Genomic DNA, 17,379 nt, shown 5'->3' with positions numbered 1-17,379 from the left:
ATACCAGAAATCTGATAGCAACCTGGCTCCTATTACTTTTTTTACTACACAGGTATATTGTCATACTCATTTATCCTCCACATAGGAATTAAAAAATTTCCCCAAAACATTTTCTGAAAGCAACACCATCAAGTTTAGAAATTCTTCAAAAATAACGAATTTATTTAGTTTTTTTCTTTACCATTATAAAAATAACAATTGCAATATAAGTTTTGGGCCCATTTAGTAATAGGTACTGATTTTGTCTTTGGTATTGTCTGCATCTTAGACCTCAGACATTTCTGCATATGGTGAGAGTTGTAGCTCTTGAAATAAAAGTGCTGAAGAAATGTAGATTATGTTCTAAAACAATCTCCAGCTTAGGCTACTTCTTACTTCATGACACATAATTCCTACAGTCCTGACTTTAAATTATAAACAAAGTTGCAAAGGTTAGCAGTACAAATCTTCCAACATTGACAAATACTACTGTCATTTACTTGCACAAAACAGATTATATAAAACTTTTGCTCTGTGTAGGAGCTTATTTTCTACATACTTTTTACTTCCTGTTAGTTGGACAGATGCACTGCCACGTAAATATGAACAATACATATGCATTTTATGTAGATAACAATAGAAGGAATCTTTAGCAAAAAATCTCAGTGCTTTTACCTCTGGACACAGAGAAAAAGAAAGCCAAAACCATAGCATTGAGCTAGTTACCTCAATAAGAAGATCAGGAAAACAAGAAAATAATAATGAGAAAAAACACCAATATCAATAAACTAAGAGTCTTGCCACATTGAGACAATAATTTTAAATATATGGTATAGACAAGGACCCAGTAAAAATGGACAGAGTGAGATAATCTTAACACAAGTACCACTTCCATTACAACACCCCCTAATCGTTTTATAGTTTGCCTTGAAGCCTGAGATATTTTTCAGAAAGAAGAGCAGCAACGGTGTGGCAAAGAGGTTAAGGGCCTTCAGAGACTGAGATACTTATGCAGCCTTACACTGAGGTTTGTGAGAGACATGATGGGGATGATGATACGTGGCTTATTCTGCTTCTGAGTGTTAGAGACAGTAAATGAACATTTGAGTCTGCCTGTGGGGAGGAGAAAGTGAAAATTATTTTATTTAGCAATAAGTCTTTATATCTGCCAGACCTGTCAAATGGCTCTTCTACACATGCAGCAGTATTTAGCAATTTCAACTGACAATACTTTAAAAATATGCTCTGTGTTGAAAAACAGTTAAAAATAAATGAACTGTTCATTGTAGAACCCGTACTAGAGAAGCCTGTTAAATGGCTGATCCTTTACCTAGGTTATATTTAGAGATACCTCACACATAATTTTTCTGGTTTTGAAACTTCAAGGAGATGATTATTGAATTTTTACTAAAAATTACTATGGAAACCTTTCTCATAATACTTCACTAACCATTTGTTTATGAATATGATATTTGCAAAGCACATAAATTAAATACTTTTGTTATTAAATAAACACAAAGAAAGATGAACTAACCAAATTGTGAGTACAGCCAGAACTCCTTTAGAAAAGGGTTTTTAGCAACTCCCAGACACAAGCTTTTTCACATTGCAAGGTAAGAGCCCAAAATGAATAATAAGGCTTTAAAGCCCTGCAGAAAAATTGATGCAAACAAATACTTTATTTTTGAAGTATATAGGCATAGTAAAGACTTCTGAACTTTAATTTCAGGAAAACAATTAGTCAGTATGAAAATTGGAATAATTCTCAAGCCTTATGGTGTAACCATGACATGTTGTTCCTCTCCTTACCACCACTGCCCTTCCCTGAGTTCTCACAACGTTTGGAAAGCAAAGTAATGCTGAGGGACAGGGCACAGGAAAGGGTGCAATGATGTGCAGCACATCATTGGCCTCTCTGTCCTTCCTACTGCTCCTTCCCCCATGTTTGTCTTCGTTCTTTCTTGCCCCCATTGTCAGAAGATGTCTGAAAAAAAAAAAGAAAAAAAAGAGGAAAAAAGTTAGCACCCTCTCCCCCCACAAACTGTTGCTCTTTAACAGGTGAGGGGTCTTCACTGAGCTACTTACAGAAAAGAATGCATGATAGAAGAGACTTATTGCTCATGCCTGAGCCTGTGCTGTCTAGGCGGACTGCTGTAGTCACTGCCATCACCAAAGTGAAACTCTTCTGCAGTTTGTGTTTTTTCTTGCTCCAGCTGGGCAATTGTCTGCTTTGATTATTACACAAGCTAGTCCAGCAAAAAATTCCTGCCTTGACATAATGTAGCAATCGCAAAAGCAGCTTGTAAGCTGATTTCCCCTGGCCGTTAGTTTTCAGTTATGGTGGTTTGCAAACAGACTGAAATGTAGGAAGGCATACTAACAAAAAAGTATTCTAGTGAGACAATTTTGGCTGGTCATTTTTGTGCATCATTCCACGATCAGCTGACCTGGAGAAATCTTCCAGAATCCCTTTTGCTTTCAGTGGAAAGTAGAGCTCACTACCTTATGTTAAAGCCATTTTCAGTGCTGTCGACACAGTGGTACCAGAGCAAACAGTATTCTAGTGGAGAGAAGACAAAACAGGATTATCTTGACATTTATTAGTACATCACTGACCACTAACACTCATGCTGCAGGTGGTCGGTTAACACCATTGAGACAGAACTATGAAGCTGCAAGTAGCCAATTGGCCAATTATTATTAGGTGGTTAATGGACTGGTGTACAACAGGCTACTAATGTAGATTTCAGCAAGTCATTTATAGAAAAATGGCCCCTGCACCCAGACATACCCTTAAAAATTTCTTTTTCAACACCTTGGCACGAAAACATTTTGCAACAAGATCATTCATATAGATATAAAAAGTTATTCAACTCTATCCAGATGAAGATTTTGGCAAGGAAGTCCATTCCAGAAATAAAAGCATAACTATTTACTCACATAATGCTGATTTTAAAAGTGCCTATACTTGCCTTGTGGTTACCATGTTCTTTTTTTCTTTTATTGCCAGACTAGTATTTGAAGACACTTACATACTTACCTCCTCATTTTAAGATAACCACTTAATGACACAGACACACCCCAGGCAGTTAGAAACTAAGAAAATGGCCAATTTGTCTGAATGTTCATGGCTTAAATCTTACAAACACCATAAAATGACACACACAAAAGATTTTTTTTTTTGCATGTAGTAGTGACTATATCACATAAATGTAAAGTTAATTATATTAAAGTATCTGATTGAGTAACCTTATTTGTTCCTTGTTAACTGTTTTCCTACATTTGTTCCCCATTAGCCTCATGAGGTTTATCAGTTGATGTGATTGAATCTGACAGATCTCATCTACAGTTTACATGACAAGTTACCTGAATGAACATAAAAGACTCTTTTTTTTAGAAACACTTTTTAGAAAACTGCTAAAGATATGAGGCTCCACCACCTTCTTAGAACCTGTGAGAATCGAGTAACAGGTAGTGACGTAAATTCGCCCTAATGGCCCTGACCAGCAATAACTTGGGATGTTCTCCCCTCCACCCAAAGGCTCCAAAGAGTCTAAGTTGAGGGCTGGGCAGGCCCTGAACTGAGTTGTCCTGCCCTGTGGATGGACACTGTCGTATCACTGTCCCTCGTCCTGCCTCTGGCCTCATGTCCCATCCTGGACCCGATCCATTACTGTGCCTTGTCTGGGACTGCTGGCAGCCCCTGTATTGAAGTACCCCAGACCTTGGTGTGTTCAGGTGCAGCCAGACTGCCCTCTGGTCAGGGAGGGTGCTTCTGCCTGTGTTGGGGGCATCCTCAGCACCTGTTTTGTCCCCCAACTTGTTGAGTAGCTCTGCTGTTGCTGCTCAGTGACACTGACTATGTATAATGGAGTCACATGAATAGGAAATGCAGGTTTTCTCTCTGTCATCTCTCAAAGTAAACTGCCTTGTGAAGGGGGAAAGGGGAATACCAGGGAAAAAGGAGAGCACAAAGAGCATGTCAAACATTGCTTCAAGCAAGCAAAATTCATATGTGCCAGAAACTGTTATTAGCAGTGTTAACACAACAACACAGCAGCTCAATCCAGCAGACTTAATACAAGACCATTTTGATTTACAATCACATTGAACAGGATTTACGTAGAAGATGCTTGAGGAATGAGTCTCTTGCACCACAAAATGACTGTGGTTTCAGGATTCAGTAATGCTGAAACGTGTGCTGAGAAGTACAAGTACCTGTAACTCTTAAGTACCTTAAATTCTTTTCTCTGTCTCCTGTTTAAGTTGCTTCTTGGGCTTTCAAGAGAGTCATTTTTCCTCTTCATTTCCATACTACAGAAAAGGAACATGTGAGAAGAAAGCTAAGAAAATGAGTGAAAGTTTTTGCTACTGAATTTAAAGAAGTCAGTATTTTAGCATATAGCCCAGTTATACCAGATGGCAAAGTATTTCTGAAATGTTCCATATAGAAGACCTAAGTTCTTAAAACATAGAGACAGTGTCAGAAATGGTAGTACAAGTACAGGGAAGTACTTCTAGCAAGAGGAGGTCACAGGAATGAACTGTTATACCAGCTAACATTGATAATACTCTTGTCACGGTCATCAGATAAAATTTCTAATGCAGTCAAAGCATGAAACAATGGAAGCACAAATAAGGGGCAGATGTTCTCTGGCGTACTGTTTAACTGTGTTGAAAACATGAAAGCTCGGAAAGCAGAGGCAAGTTGAAAATTATCTTATTCTTGCCTGAAGGCACAGAAGGCAAACACCCTGTTCTAATCCTTTGAAAGATGAGTACAGCAGCCCTTTCACCTAGAAATTCAGCATAATGAAAAGATGGAACACTTCCAACTGGTAGTTACTGAAAACACCCTGATATGAAAGATGCTTATTTTTAAAAGTTTCTTTTAAATTAAAATTTGTCTCCCTAGCACATACCCACAAAGCAGAAGCAAATAATGGAAATGGTAAGCATCTAGCTCATGATTTCTTAGAGACAGTTACAGATAGTTGAAGTTTTGCTCATGATTTTCATGCCTCATCTGCTCCATGCTATTTTGACACAGGCCAACATGACAGAAAATTTCCCTGACAAGCATTGGAAGATTTCTTCGAGACTCTTATGGTATCCTAGTTAAAGCCAGATAAGATTGTATAAAAGTATACTTTTGTTATTTGACGTCTCTTGAAAACCAAATTGGGATGCTGTGCTCTGCAGTGATAGTCTAGAACAATTATAAGAATAACAAAAAAATTAAGGTGTAGAACTTTCAAAAAATGTTTAGGTGTTTTCCATATGAGTCAAGTTCCACTAGTGCTCAACAAAGTATCTATTTAAAGAATGTGAAAATCATGGCACTTCGTACTGAGAAGTCTGTTTCCTTCTCCCTTCAGTTAATGACCTGTCTCGGGTTTCCCCATGCTTTCAAGTCTCCTTGTTTACCTTACACCTGAGACAGCACCAAAATATCCTTTATAAAGGATTTGTATTCAGATTCTAATTTTCCTCTGGCTCTTATTTCATCTTTCTGTATAAATGATTACCTATTCTTAAGAGCCATGTAATGTATGCATCCCTTTGACAGGTCAGTGCTGTGTCCTATACCCGATAAGCAAGGCAATAGCTGTGGAATGGGAAAAATCAAAAGCACTGGTTTGAGACTATCAGATGATAGTATGAAGTCCTTCTGCATAATTGTTCTGCCTCAAATGTATAAACTGGTAGCTTGGTTAATTCACATTGCTTCTGGATGACAGTGGGAGTGAACCCAAACTCTATAATTTCAGGACCAAAAGACTCACTGTTGTGAACTTCTTCCATCAGCAGTCCACAAAGTAGTTCTAGGAGTGAGAATATTTGAATATTTCAGTATGCTTCTTTGGAAGCTTGTGGCTAAATTTTATTGGGGTACTAATGCATATGGCTCCTAGTACAAACACATTTTCATGAATTCAGGCAAAACAACAAATTTACCTTTAGAGCCTATTCAAAGCTAAGTAAAATTAAAAATAAAATGGGGCAAGGGGGTGTTAATGATCTAACTCATTAATAGTAAAGCTTTCTATTAAAATTTCTCCTACCTGAGATGATTTTTCTCTACATCTTTCCAACCTTTGAAAGGTTGACACAAGTCTGTTGACATGCTGTAGTGAATGACTTGAGACAAGACACTTTATGTAATGTGAGTATTTCAAATGAATGTCCTCACACAACTACAGAATAAACAAGCATTCCAAAACATTATAAAAATTAATTTTCATTTCCTATGGATTTGAATCCTAAATGCTTTCCTTTGATGAAAAACTTCCATAATGTCTGGTCTGCGCCATGACATTAACTTTAGACTTTACCTCCTCAGGTCTCTGTAATAACTGTAGTATGACAACACCATTCATTCCCCAAATTCCCATGGGACATTATTAGTCAAGGGTTAGTTTTGTGTGGCTTTTTCAGCATTATGACTTGCTTACTGGCCACTCAGACATCAAATTCTGGTTTTCTTATTACTTGTTTAGTTTTAGGTTTAAGATTTTAGCCTTTGCTAGACATATGTTTTGCAGCTAACCTCTGGATATTAATAGACACAATTACTTAGATATTATTGTTTCACTTTAATGGGAATGGAATTGAAGAGTGAGATGTGAAGATCTGGAAATTGCATTTTCAAGGTATTTTTATTTTTAGTTTAATCTTCTGGATTATATTTTAAAACATAATATATATTTTTAAATATATTTATTTTAGAATATAAAAAAGGAAGAATTCAATAGTGGTGGACAATCTGCAAGGCAATATTCAGAATATGATGCTATGTTCTTCCTCTTCCATATTACAGCATTCTGACACTTTGAAAAGCCAGGAATCTATTTTTAAGTCATAAAATTTTTTTCTTCTAGGCATTTCTATTTAATCTCTTTCTGCTGTAAATTTCAAAACTTCTATTTCAGATGAAGAAAAGCCACTACTTTAAAATTACTTTAAGAGGAAATTAGAAAATACATGACACTTCAGAATTTATGCTACTATTTTCCCTGAGGGGACCCAAAAACTCCATAAATCTAAAATACCTTATTTAAAACAACTTTTGTTCCCCCCCCCCCATTTGATACTTATGTCACTAAAATAGCCCAAGCAAATTCCCTTAGGCATATTAACCATGTTCAGAGTTAATAAAAATAAATGTACAGCACCATACTGTGTTATCTGGATATTAAAAGGCATAATGTGCCAAAATGGTAACATCAAAACTACAGGTTTTTTATGCTACAGAAGCATTTCTGTAATCAGTGCATATTTTCTTGAAATACTGAGATTTTGTTACAGGGAAATGCTTTATCTTTAACCACAAAAAAAATCCCCAAAACTTCTCACATATGAGTTCCACCAGTAGAAAATTAAACTCCTTTGTATTTCACTACTGGGTCATAGCATACTCTCAGGCATCAAAATGTTTTCTGTTGAAGTGAAATTGAGCAGAATAATTACAGCATACTAAATAATTCAGGGCTCAGTGGTTTTTCTGTGGTATGAGTTTATGTGTCTTGTATAATGTCAAAAGTAAATTAAATTTCAGCTCATGACATTTAACAAGAAGCTGACGAACAGGTAGTTTCTTGGCATACTTCTGGGGTTTTATTTACTTTAAAATAAATATCACTACATTTAAAATATGAGAACTTTCTAGAGGTTTTTTTGAGTTAACCTTTGCAATAGTTTTAATCAAGGTTTCTTCATAGTATGGACGTATCACTTGCAAGTACATGATATGTTAGTAATTTTATTCTCATAATAACATACGTTTTTTCCCAGACAACTATTTTTCCCAACAACTTACTCAATGCATATGGCAACTCATGTTCTCTTAACTGTTCATATGTTACACTCAACAACCCATGCATGCAGATAGTTGCATCTTCACTGCTGATATTAACTAGTTAACAAGAAAAAAAAATAATTTCTTTGTGAAGTCTTCAAATTCTATGCTGTTTACTTAAAAAAAAAAACCAAACAAACAGATGTGCATGTGTTTCCATTGGATTAAGAACTGAAACAGTAGAGAGGAAAAATATTGAAGGTGAACTTAACTAATTTCTAACCCACCTCCTAACTTTAGGTGCTAGATCAGCTACCATTTCACTTAGCCTAGAATAGAAACTGCAGATCCTTATGTCTTAATCTGTAGTTGCTTGTGTAACCATCAAACCAAGGGTCTAAGAGAGCCTTAAGGTGTAAGGTTAGGCATGTGGCTTGACTAAATAACCCAGTTTGGGGACATTGTAAGAGATTAATCCAATATCCCCAGGGAATTCTGGCACAGGCAGGGTTTGAATCGAATTCCAGCATGGCTTCACCTGAGTTATGTGACTTTTTCATTGCCTATTGATATTTCTTGGCTTGCCTTACCCATTTTTACAACAGACCAGAAAACTATTGGAAAACAACTCATGCATTAGAGAATTGTCCTGTCTCCCTTCAGGAGGATACAAGAAGTAAGTTATTGCTGATGTTTACAAGAAACTTGGATACTGAATAGAGAGGATTGATATAATTTCTCCGTAGAATTAACAGGAAAAGAGACAATTCAGAGATCACAAACCCACAATTTTGCTTTGAGATGACGTGTTGCAGAGTCATACCAGAGTCTTTATGTTAAGGTCTTGCTCATCATTTCAGTTCTTGGGGATTAGCAGCACTGATAATATCTAAACCACAAAGTTCTTCCTCTCTGTTCTCGTGACATGACTTTGGTGACATACTAGTCATAAGTCACTTTAGTAAATGCAGTGTTGCCTGGATGATTTTTAGCTCACAGCAGAGTATATTTAAAATATATTTCTCTCATCCACAGGCAATTCTTATTGATCTTACTTTTGTGCTCTATCAATTACCTATTGCTTTTCCTCTCACTCTCATCCATATGCCCAGAGCTTTTCATTGACCTGACCCACCTTGCCTTCTGCTTTCTTTCTGCCTTCTTCAAAGCAATCTTTGCAAACAAGAGTATCTTTCAGCCTCTATTTTCCTTCAAATCAACACATAAGTATGCATCATCCTAAGGAGTCACGGCCTTTCCCTTTATTATTTATGCATATTTCTGCAGCAGTTAACAACAACCAAACTCCAGTCAATCAAATAGCTACAGTGAGTTTTTATATGTTAAGCACATGTTAATGCAGCATTTACTCTACCTGTTAGTTACTTTAAAAAAATTTGTGATAGTGGCCCTTTGAGGTATCTCCACCTAAGAAAAGTAAGCTAGAACTCTGTAGTCTCACAGAATGTCTTTCTGGAAGAAGTGATTCTCACCAGCTGAAAACCTAAATATTTCTGTCTTCCTGTAAATGGACACCTAGCTGGGACAGGACATACACATCCACTGTACTTTCCAAGTAAGGAACACTGCAGTATCAATAAAAAACTGTCAGCCTACTGAGAGTATTGCCTTTAAAGGGGCATGAAATCTATTCATAACCTAGTTTTGCACTATTTAATTTGCTTGAATTTGCTTTCAGTGCATGTCCAGTCAGTATTCATATAACAGACCTGTGTCTGTACATTCTTCATCTCCTCGATCTTAGTGGTAAAACAGAAAAAAGTACTAGAGAGAGTTGGGAATACAACTCAACTCTTCAAGTGTCTGCTCTCCTTCACTGCTTCGGGGCCAAGCCTGCGGGGGGGGCCGAGCCCCGGGGACCAGCGGGTCCCCGATTTCGCGGGGCGGGACCGGCCGGCAGAAGCCACCTGCCCCCAGCGCCTCCCACCGCCCGCCCGGGACCGCGCCCGGAGCTCGCTCAGCCGCCGCCTGGGCCCGGGGCGAGGCTTCCTGCACTCGGCCGTCGCCGCCTTCCCCGGGCGTCAACCCCGGGCTGCGGCCGCCGGGCGGGGTGAGCGGGAGATCGCGCCTTATGCAACCGGCTCAGGGAGCGGCCGCCGCCGCCTCGCCGGCAGCAGCAGCCCGGCGCTGTCCGTGAGTCCCGGGGCCGAGGGGGGAGAAGGTGTCCGGCCTCAGCCTCAGCCGTGCGCGGGGAGCGCAGCGCTCCCGCCCCGCTCCCGCCAGGCGGTCCGCAGGTGCGGCGAGGCTGAGGCGGGCGGGGGCTCCGGCCGTGCCGGGGCTGAGGCGGGCGTCGGGCGCCGTCGGAGCTCGCTGTCTCCCTTGCTCCTGAGCGGTGTTGGGCCCGCGAGTCCCGCTGTAGAGGAGGAGAGGGCGGGAAGAGCCTCAGCCCGTGCCAGCCTTCGCCTCCGCGCCCTGCCGGGCTGTGTGCCCGGCCGCCCGGCTGCGGGGAGATGCGTGGCTGGGACGACCTCTACCCTCTCCCAGTGCCGCCCTCCTGGGTGCCGGGGGCTGCCGTCGGGATTCTTTCTCTGCACTTCCTCCAGAAACTCCTCTTCCCCTACTTCTGGGCCGACCTGAGGTACCTACTCAAAGTGTTCACCTATGGGCTGAGAGTGGAGATGTACCGGCTGCAAGGGAGGGTTGTCACCGTCCTGGACAAGTTTGTGAAGCTGGCAGAGAAGCAGCCCCACAAACCGTTCCTCATCTACGAGGGGACCGTTCACACCTACCGGGATGTGGACCGGAGGAGTAACAGGATAGCGCAGGTCTTTCTGCAGCACGAGGCTCTGAAGAAGGGAGACACGGTGGCCTTGCTGATGGGGAATGAGCCCGACTTCATCCACGTGTGGTTCGGACTGGCCAAGTTGGGCTGTGTGGTGGCGTTCCTCAACTTCAATGTCCGCTTCAGATCTCTCCTGCACTGTGTCAGTAGCTGTGAGCCCAAGATACTGGTTGTGGGAGCAGGTAGGGTATACTCCTCATTCCTATATCCAAAGCTTTTAATGTCACATCTCCCATATGTCTGGCCCTCCAGATCCTTTATTGGAAACCTGATTTACAGATGTTCACAGAATCAAAGAAATACAGGGCTGGAGCAGGCTTCAAGATGATAAAAAGCTTCAGCCTCTCAGGCAGAATCAGTTTTATCCATGCTTTGTGAAAATCCATTTACCCTTTTCTTAAAAAACGTGTATTGCAGGAGAGTTTTCAACATCTAAGTACAGCCTGTTACCAGTGTTCAGTTGCTTCAGTAGTAGCTTAAAGTGTCTCTGAAAACATTAAAATTACCTATTAAGTATAATTTTCCTTTACTTCTCAAATAGTAAAATTTAATCTTATTTAAGTAATGTACTTTTTTTTCTTGTACTATCTCCCCATCTTTCTGCTGATCAAACACACTGCAAAATTGGAAAGTCTAAGCTTGGACTGTACAACCTCTGCTGTTCAACTGCAGAGGTATGACAGTTTTCCAGGAGTAAAGTTTTGGGAGTAAGGCACATAGGAGGTTGATTCATAAAAACCAACTTACTGTTGGTGTTGGATTGTGGAAGAAATTGCTGTGTTTGAATCCGGATGGTAGTGTGTGTGGTGTAAGTTTCTTGAGTATTACATTTTTATTAAATGCTTCAAAAGAATTTAAAATATTGTTGTAGGCATCCTGGGCATTGGACGTTCAAATTTGGCTTCAATTAGATAGATGTGTAAACTGAAGACAGATCCAAAACATAAACTTGCCATAGCATTTATGATCAAATGAAAATGAACCTGCAGTGCTCAACAATCACACAGAACCTTGACACTTGGTTGGAGGAAAATATATCAAAATATTGCATATTAATGTAATCCCATCTCTCTAAAATTAATGTTTCAAGTTTACTTTGCCTTTTTATGTTGCACACCTTCTTGATTTTACTCCTGTTACACAAGTTGTGGGGTTTTGTACCCATGATACCTAAATGACGGAATTTTCTTCCTTCTGTTTTCTGCTGCTGTGAATTTGTGTTTTAAAAAATGCATTTAAGATTTTTCCCTTGCATATTTTTAAATTATAAATCTTGTCATTCTGATTCTATATGGTATGCTGGTTTAAGATGCTTGGTAATTAAAACAAGCCAATTTACATATAATCCAAATACATGATAACAAGACTTCTGAACTGACAGCTTTTCATTTTGCCCTCTTACTTAATTTTTTTAAAAAATCTTGTTTAAGCCCCTTCTTATGAATATGTACTTTTGAGTGTATGGATTGAGGAAGGGAATTAATGTTCAGGAACTTCGTGCTCATTGACTGTGGCTAGGGAGAAACTGTGGATCAAAGCTTGTATCTAAGAGAAGTTTTTATTTAAATTAGAGGTAACTAATGGATGAAAAAAGCATCTGCAGAGCAGGGCAAGGAACTGTGTTTCTCCACTCTTAATTTTCTACCAGCAGCTGACAGTAAGAGCAACCATGTTGAACTAGGTTCTTTTGGGAGTCTGCCTCTGCTCACAAGAGGTGTGGGCAGACAGATGGTACAACAGAGATACCAACAAATTAGTCTCTCAGTTGTTGTTTTACATTTTGGACTTCTTACTTTATTAGTGACTTTTAGTGTCTGGTTTAAGTCTGTCAGTCCCATGAGCCTTCTCAGTACTTTTCTTCAGGACTTAGAGGCTCTTTTTATCTCTATCTGTGAAAGAAGTTAAAGTTGCTAGGTCCTCAGCTATTGACCACCTCATATGGGAGCCTCTCCAAAGGAGTATAGATTTAGCAAATGAAAGTTTATACTTAGTCCAGTGACTGTGAGGCCTGACTCACACCACTCTTGAAAGAAACATATTGTAACTAATTATTGTAGATAGTAATTTCCCCGTAATGTTAATAAAAATTGCAGAGCAGTGTTTAATACTGGGGTTACGCAGTCAGTTTCATAATTCTTAGAGGGCTATTAAACATCTTTTCATCCAATGTTAGTGTGAGTTTCAAGGGATTCTTCCTCATCAATAGACATGAGTTGTGTATTTTCCTATTGTGGCGTCATTTTCACAGGAGTGTGGATAGTTTGAATGTAGTATTTTTTTCCAAAGTATTTACACTAAAACCAATCAACTTGTTGTCTAATATCTATCATTGCCATAGACAGGCATCGTGTTTGGCAATTAAGATTGTTTTTTTTAAATCAGAGAATAGTGTGTAATGGCAGTATTTCTGGATAGTGAAATTCTTTTAAAAAATATATGGGTTTTTCACCCCTACACAAAGAAATACAGGTTAACTTGGCAATTCTGTTTCTTGCAATAGTTACAAACTAGATCTTCAGTGTTTTGGATGACGTTTGATCTTATTCACAGACTGCAGCACAGAAGATATTATCCCCTTAACAATTTGACTGCCTGTGCTCAGCAAGACCAAATTTGCTCTTGAAATTCTTGTCTGTAATAGCACATTAGAACAGGATCTTGTATAGTGGTTCTACTGTTTTATCATGCTGTGTACCTAGTTAATAGTAAGGTTTCATTTATGCTGAAGGGAATCTTCCACCTTTGGCTGCTATCTGAAGCAATTCCCACAGATAATTGTTTATGGCTGAATCTTCCCTGCTCCCAGTGATGTAGTGTAGCTACATCCCAGTAAATGATGATGTAGCTTCCCTTTGTGTGAGATGATTGCATCTTGAAGCTTTTTTTGTACCTAATTTTCAAAAATGCTTTTATTTTTTACAAATGTGATACCTCCAAACAAATAGGCTGGATACTATTTATGGTTGCATTTTCTTCCATACCTTGTTCCATTTTTTCATAGGGCCTCTTGTAAAAGATCACTCTCATGTGCCATTTTTTACTCCTCGCTTTTGTTGTGTGCCTGCATATTTTTCAGACATTGTGGTTTGGTAACCTCGTCCAGTTAGTATCATCTTGTCTTTGCTTCAGCACTTGGATTCAGACTTTCTTCTGGTCTGACAATTCTCTCATACTCTGATTCCTTTTTTTTAGTTCAGAGTGTTTCAGTAGTATTTAAGTTTTGTGGGTTTGATTTTGCCTTAATGTATTCTATGAACCCAGCAATTGAATGTTTTATTCTTAAGTTTCAGATATAAAAACTTCATTATTTCTTCCTCTTGTTGATTTCTTATATGAAATGACTATCTCTAAAAGTCTGATTTCTTTTTTCTATGACACTGATGCTCTTTCAATTCATTTAGTTCAATCAAGTAAATTTTTTGTCTTCTCATCCAGGCTCTGGTTAAATGGCAAATACAGATTCTATGATTTGCCAGTATTTACTCTTTCTATTCTTTTCCAGTAATTCCACTTTCCCTTGTGTCAGAGAGAGAGTTTTTTACTTTAACTATCCTCATTTGTCTGCTGTGTTCCCCAAGTATTTAGCTCTTGCTTTAATGTGTTACTTAACTTCTCACACTTGATTCCCAGAAACACTGTCTCCCACCACTTCCATTTTGGAGACTGTTTCTTGAAAGAGATTTAAAAGCTGGAGTTTAAAACTTCATTTTTAATAAAACAGTAGTTAACTAACTTGTAAGTTAATGAGGAACTTGTAAAAGAGAAAGGAAGAAATGTATGCTCTGCTCTTTCTAAAGGTGTTCATTCTTACTACATTTGTTACCAGACTATGTCACCCTTAGTTGTTTAAAAGCTGCTGGTTAAACAGAGGAGGTAAGGTGCTGCTTAAAATGAAGATATCTTTTAAAGAACTATGTCCTTTCTGGGGAATATATATTTCTATTGACTGAAGTCTTGCTTGAAGAAGGGATTGCATTGCAATCCCTTTTGTATCATTCTATCTATTACAGTGTAACAGCAATACTACTATTTTTTTACAGTAGTACAGTACTGCAGTACTACTAAACAACACTTGCAGTCCAGTGCGCTACCAGAAATGCACAAATGGAATTTATTTGCCAGGGCATCTCTAGTCTGTTCCTACTGGGAAGAGTTCAGCTCAGAGTAGGACATCACAGATTGCCATCATGACTTCTGATGCAAGGATTCAGGTGTTAAAGGATTGCTTTCTGAACTGCATGAGATTGATTTACATGAGTCCTGATAACAAAGCCTATTAAGGGAGTGTACATGCTGCGTGGACACGTGTGGGCAGTCTGCTCTATGTGGCTCTGCTTGAGCAGGGAGATCAGACCAAGATGACCTCCAGAGACCCCTTCTATTCACAGCCATCTTGTGATTTTGCAGTTCTGTGCAGAGGTAGGTCTCCCAGTTGTATTGTAGTTTTCTGGCTAGGATTCTTTACTCTTGAGGCACTAGTAGTGCTTTCTGCCTCTGCTAAATGTATTCTGAACTAGACAGAAGCATGTCTAAATCCTGGAGAAGGAGAGTAAACAAAGTATTTTTTGGTATTTGTAAATTAAGGTCATATGATGTTATGTACAAGTAGAAGTCTCATCTCTCATGTTAGTCACTGAATGAAAAAAAAGAATGGATTCTATCACAACTGCCTTTTCTTATCCATTTGGAATAAAGAGCTATTTAAACCTAAACATTTAAGACAAGGGGACCATAGAAGACATGTGGAAGACACCCTTACCTTCTCTATTAGACACCATATCTCTTTGATCACTTGCTCTTACTTAGTCTCTGTCTTGTCCCAGATGGTCTTTGAGTGGAAAAAAGAGCCAACTGTGATTTGCAAGGTGGTTTATGTTTTATTATCTTTACTGCCTTCAATGATGCTTCAAGATACTAACACTGATCCTGAGCCACAGCTGACTTTTCTACTATTATTACTTTGTGAGAAGCCATGCCCAGTCACTTGGGGGATCAAGTACAAGTGGCAACTATTTTCTGAGGCCAGACAGTGTGGGGAAGAGTTTGGACTTGATATAACTTCCTGAGCATATCAGCCAGGGTACACATCAAAATTATGTAAGAACTGTTTCATAGAGTTTTCTTTCTTAGTAACTTTCTGTTCGGTACAAGCTGATCTCATAATCTAATGTATTCCTTTCATCAGTGTGGGATTGCATCCTTGCCAACAGCCTGCATGATTTCTTTGCTAGAAAAGAACATAAGAAACCTTTGTGCAACTGGAAGCCTGGGACAGTAATTCAAAATATATTTTCCTTGCTTTCTCAAAAGATGTAACATGGTTATGTATTCATGTGAATATAAAGTAACAGTTTCAAAACTTTTTTGAATAATGTTTTAAAAGTAAGAGGACAAGAAAAGCAAACAAAAGTGGGAAAAATGTATTTATCCTGATCAATTCCAGATATTTTTTCCCAGTATAAGCCAAATAATTAGCAAATGGTGGACATTTGTATGCAAACAATGTAAACAACACAAACGGAACTTGCCAAATTTTATATGAGCAGACATTTCTCCCAAAACAAGTAACCCAAAATCTGAATATACTTTCATAAAAAGTAAACAAGTACTTGAGAGAAACTCCAAGTTTACATAGCCGAGTTGCTTTACTGTAATTGCTTTTCTATATGAAGTGCACATACAAGGTAGCTCTAGAAATACTCAAATTATAGCCCTTCTCAGAGGGCTGTGTCTTCCTGACACGTGGAAAAGGTGATATGTAAAGACTAGACAGCCCTACACAATGTCTGGCACAGAAGTTTTCTGTTTGGGAAACAAAATGTTAGTTGACTATCATTAGAATTATTATTTGGAAATAATGTTAGTACAATTGAGAGTCATCTACAAACACCTCATCTCCTGTGTGTTCCAGAAGTAACTTTCAGTTTCTGGCCCTTTGAATACAGCTGTTTTAAATTACCTTTTTTTATTCAGGAAATAATTTATTGTTTCTGCTGTTCTCTGCTATCTACTGAGAAGTTTCTTTCATGGTAACGTTTAATTACAAGCTGTTCACATATTGTTCCAACTACTAGATTCCTGAGCATAGAAGAAAAATTATGCTGTGTAATCATTTAGTAGTTCAATAGTAGTAAAAAACTCCAGAGCCATTTGTTTTAAGAGGGAGTGTTTAGAGAAACAGTAAACAACATGTATGTTTAATCTGAAGATTAATCTTAACTTCTTTGGGTAAATATGTTTCAGTCTACTGAAAGGGAGCTGTGTCCTCATGTCATTCTTGAATCTTAAATGATGATGTGTCTGCAGGGTTGAGATTAATAGTTGCCATATTTCTTCCTTTGATGCGAGAAAAGGGGAAAAAATAAAAAGAAGAGGCAAGTCCTCTTCTTTTTGACAGACTTGCATTGTAGATGGAGCCAGTGCATTAATAAAGAATGACAGAGAATGCCATGTTCTCCTACTACTTTTGAGAACAGAAATAGAGTTCCAGCTGCTTTTAACACCTCTGTTTCTTTTGCTGGGTTCTCAGTCTAACTTGCACCTACACAAGCTATCCTTAGTGTATTTGAGAGACATATATGCATAATAGGAGGGAAAAAATCAGTATAAGAAGGTAATATGTATATAGTTGTTCTATCACACTTGATTTATGAATAGGTGTTAGAAGTAGTACAGTTGTATTTTTCTGTTTATTGCTTGAAAAATATACCGTAATTCTATTATACAACAGCAAGACAGAATTAATATGCCAATGAACCTTGACATTCATGGCATCAGGTTTCCTGCAGTTAATACTACT

The 17,379-nt window shown here is 38.5% G+C and overlaps 1 protein-coding gene across 4 annotated transcripts in view; it reads left to right on the top strand.

The window, feature by feature from the left end:
- Window positions 1–9,744: 9,744 nt before the first annotated feature.
- Window positions 9,745–17,379, top strand: part of SLC27A6 (solute carrier family 27 member 6) — a 37,960-nt gene continuing 30,325 nt past the window's right edge. Inside the window, exon 1 of one of the 4 annotated variants that reach the window (XM_042023415.1) lies at window positions 9,745–10,762. In XM_042023415.1, the coding sequence (XP_041879349.1) occupies window positions 10,249–10,762 (514 nt within the window). In that variant the 5' untranslated portion in view covers window positions 9,745–10,248. The remainder of the gene's footprint in view (window positions 10,763–17,379) is intronic. The other 3 variants (XM_042023414.1, XM_042023416.1, XM_042023413.1) reach the window with 3 other exon arrangements.

Source organism: Corvus kubaryi, unplaced genomic scaffold (genome assembly GCF_017639235.1).
Source record: "Corvus kubaryi isolate FWS band 111438036 unplaced genomic scaffold, C.kubaryi_AGA036_p1.0 37249, whole genome shotgun sequence".
NCBI lineage: Eukaryota > Metazoa > Chordata > Aves > Passeriformes > Corvidae > Corvus > Corvus kubaryi.
The sequence above is the reverse complement of the archived record's forward strand: the minus strand, read 5'-3'. Positions and strand labels throughout refer to the sequence as shown.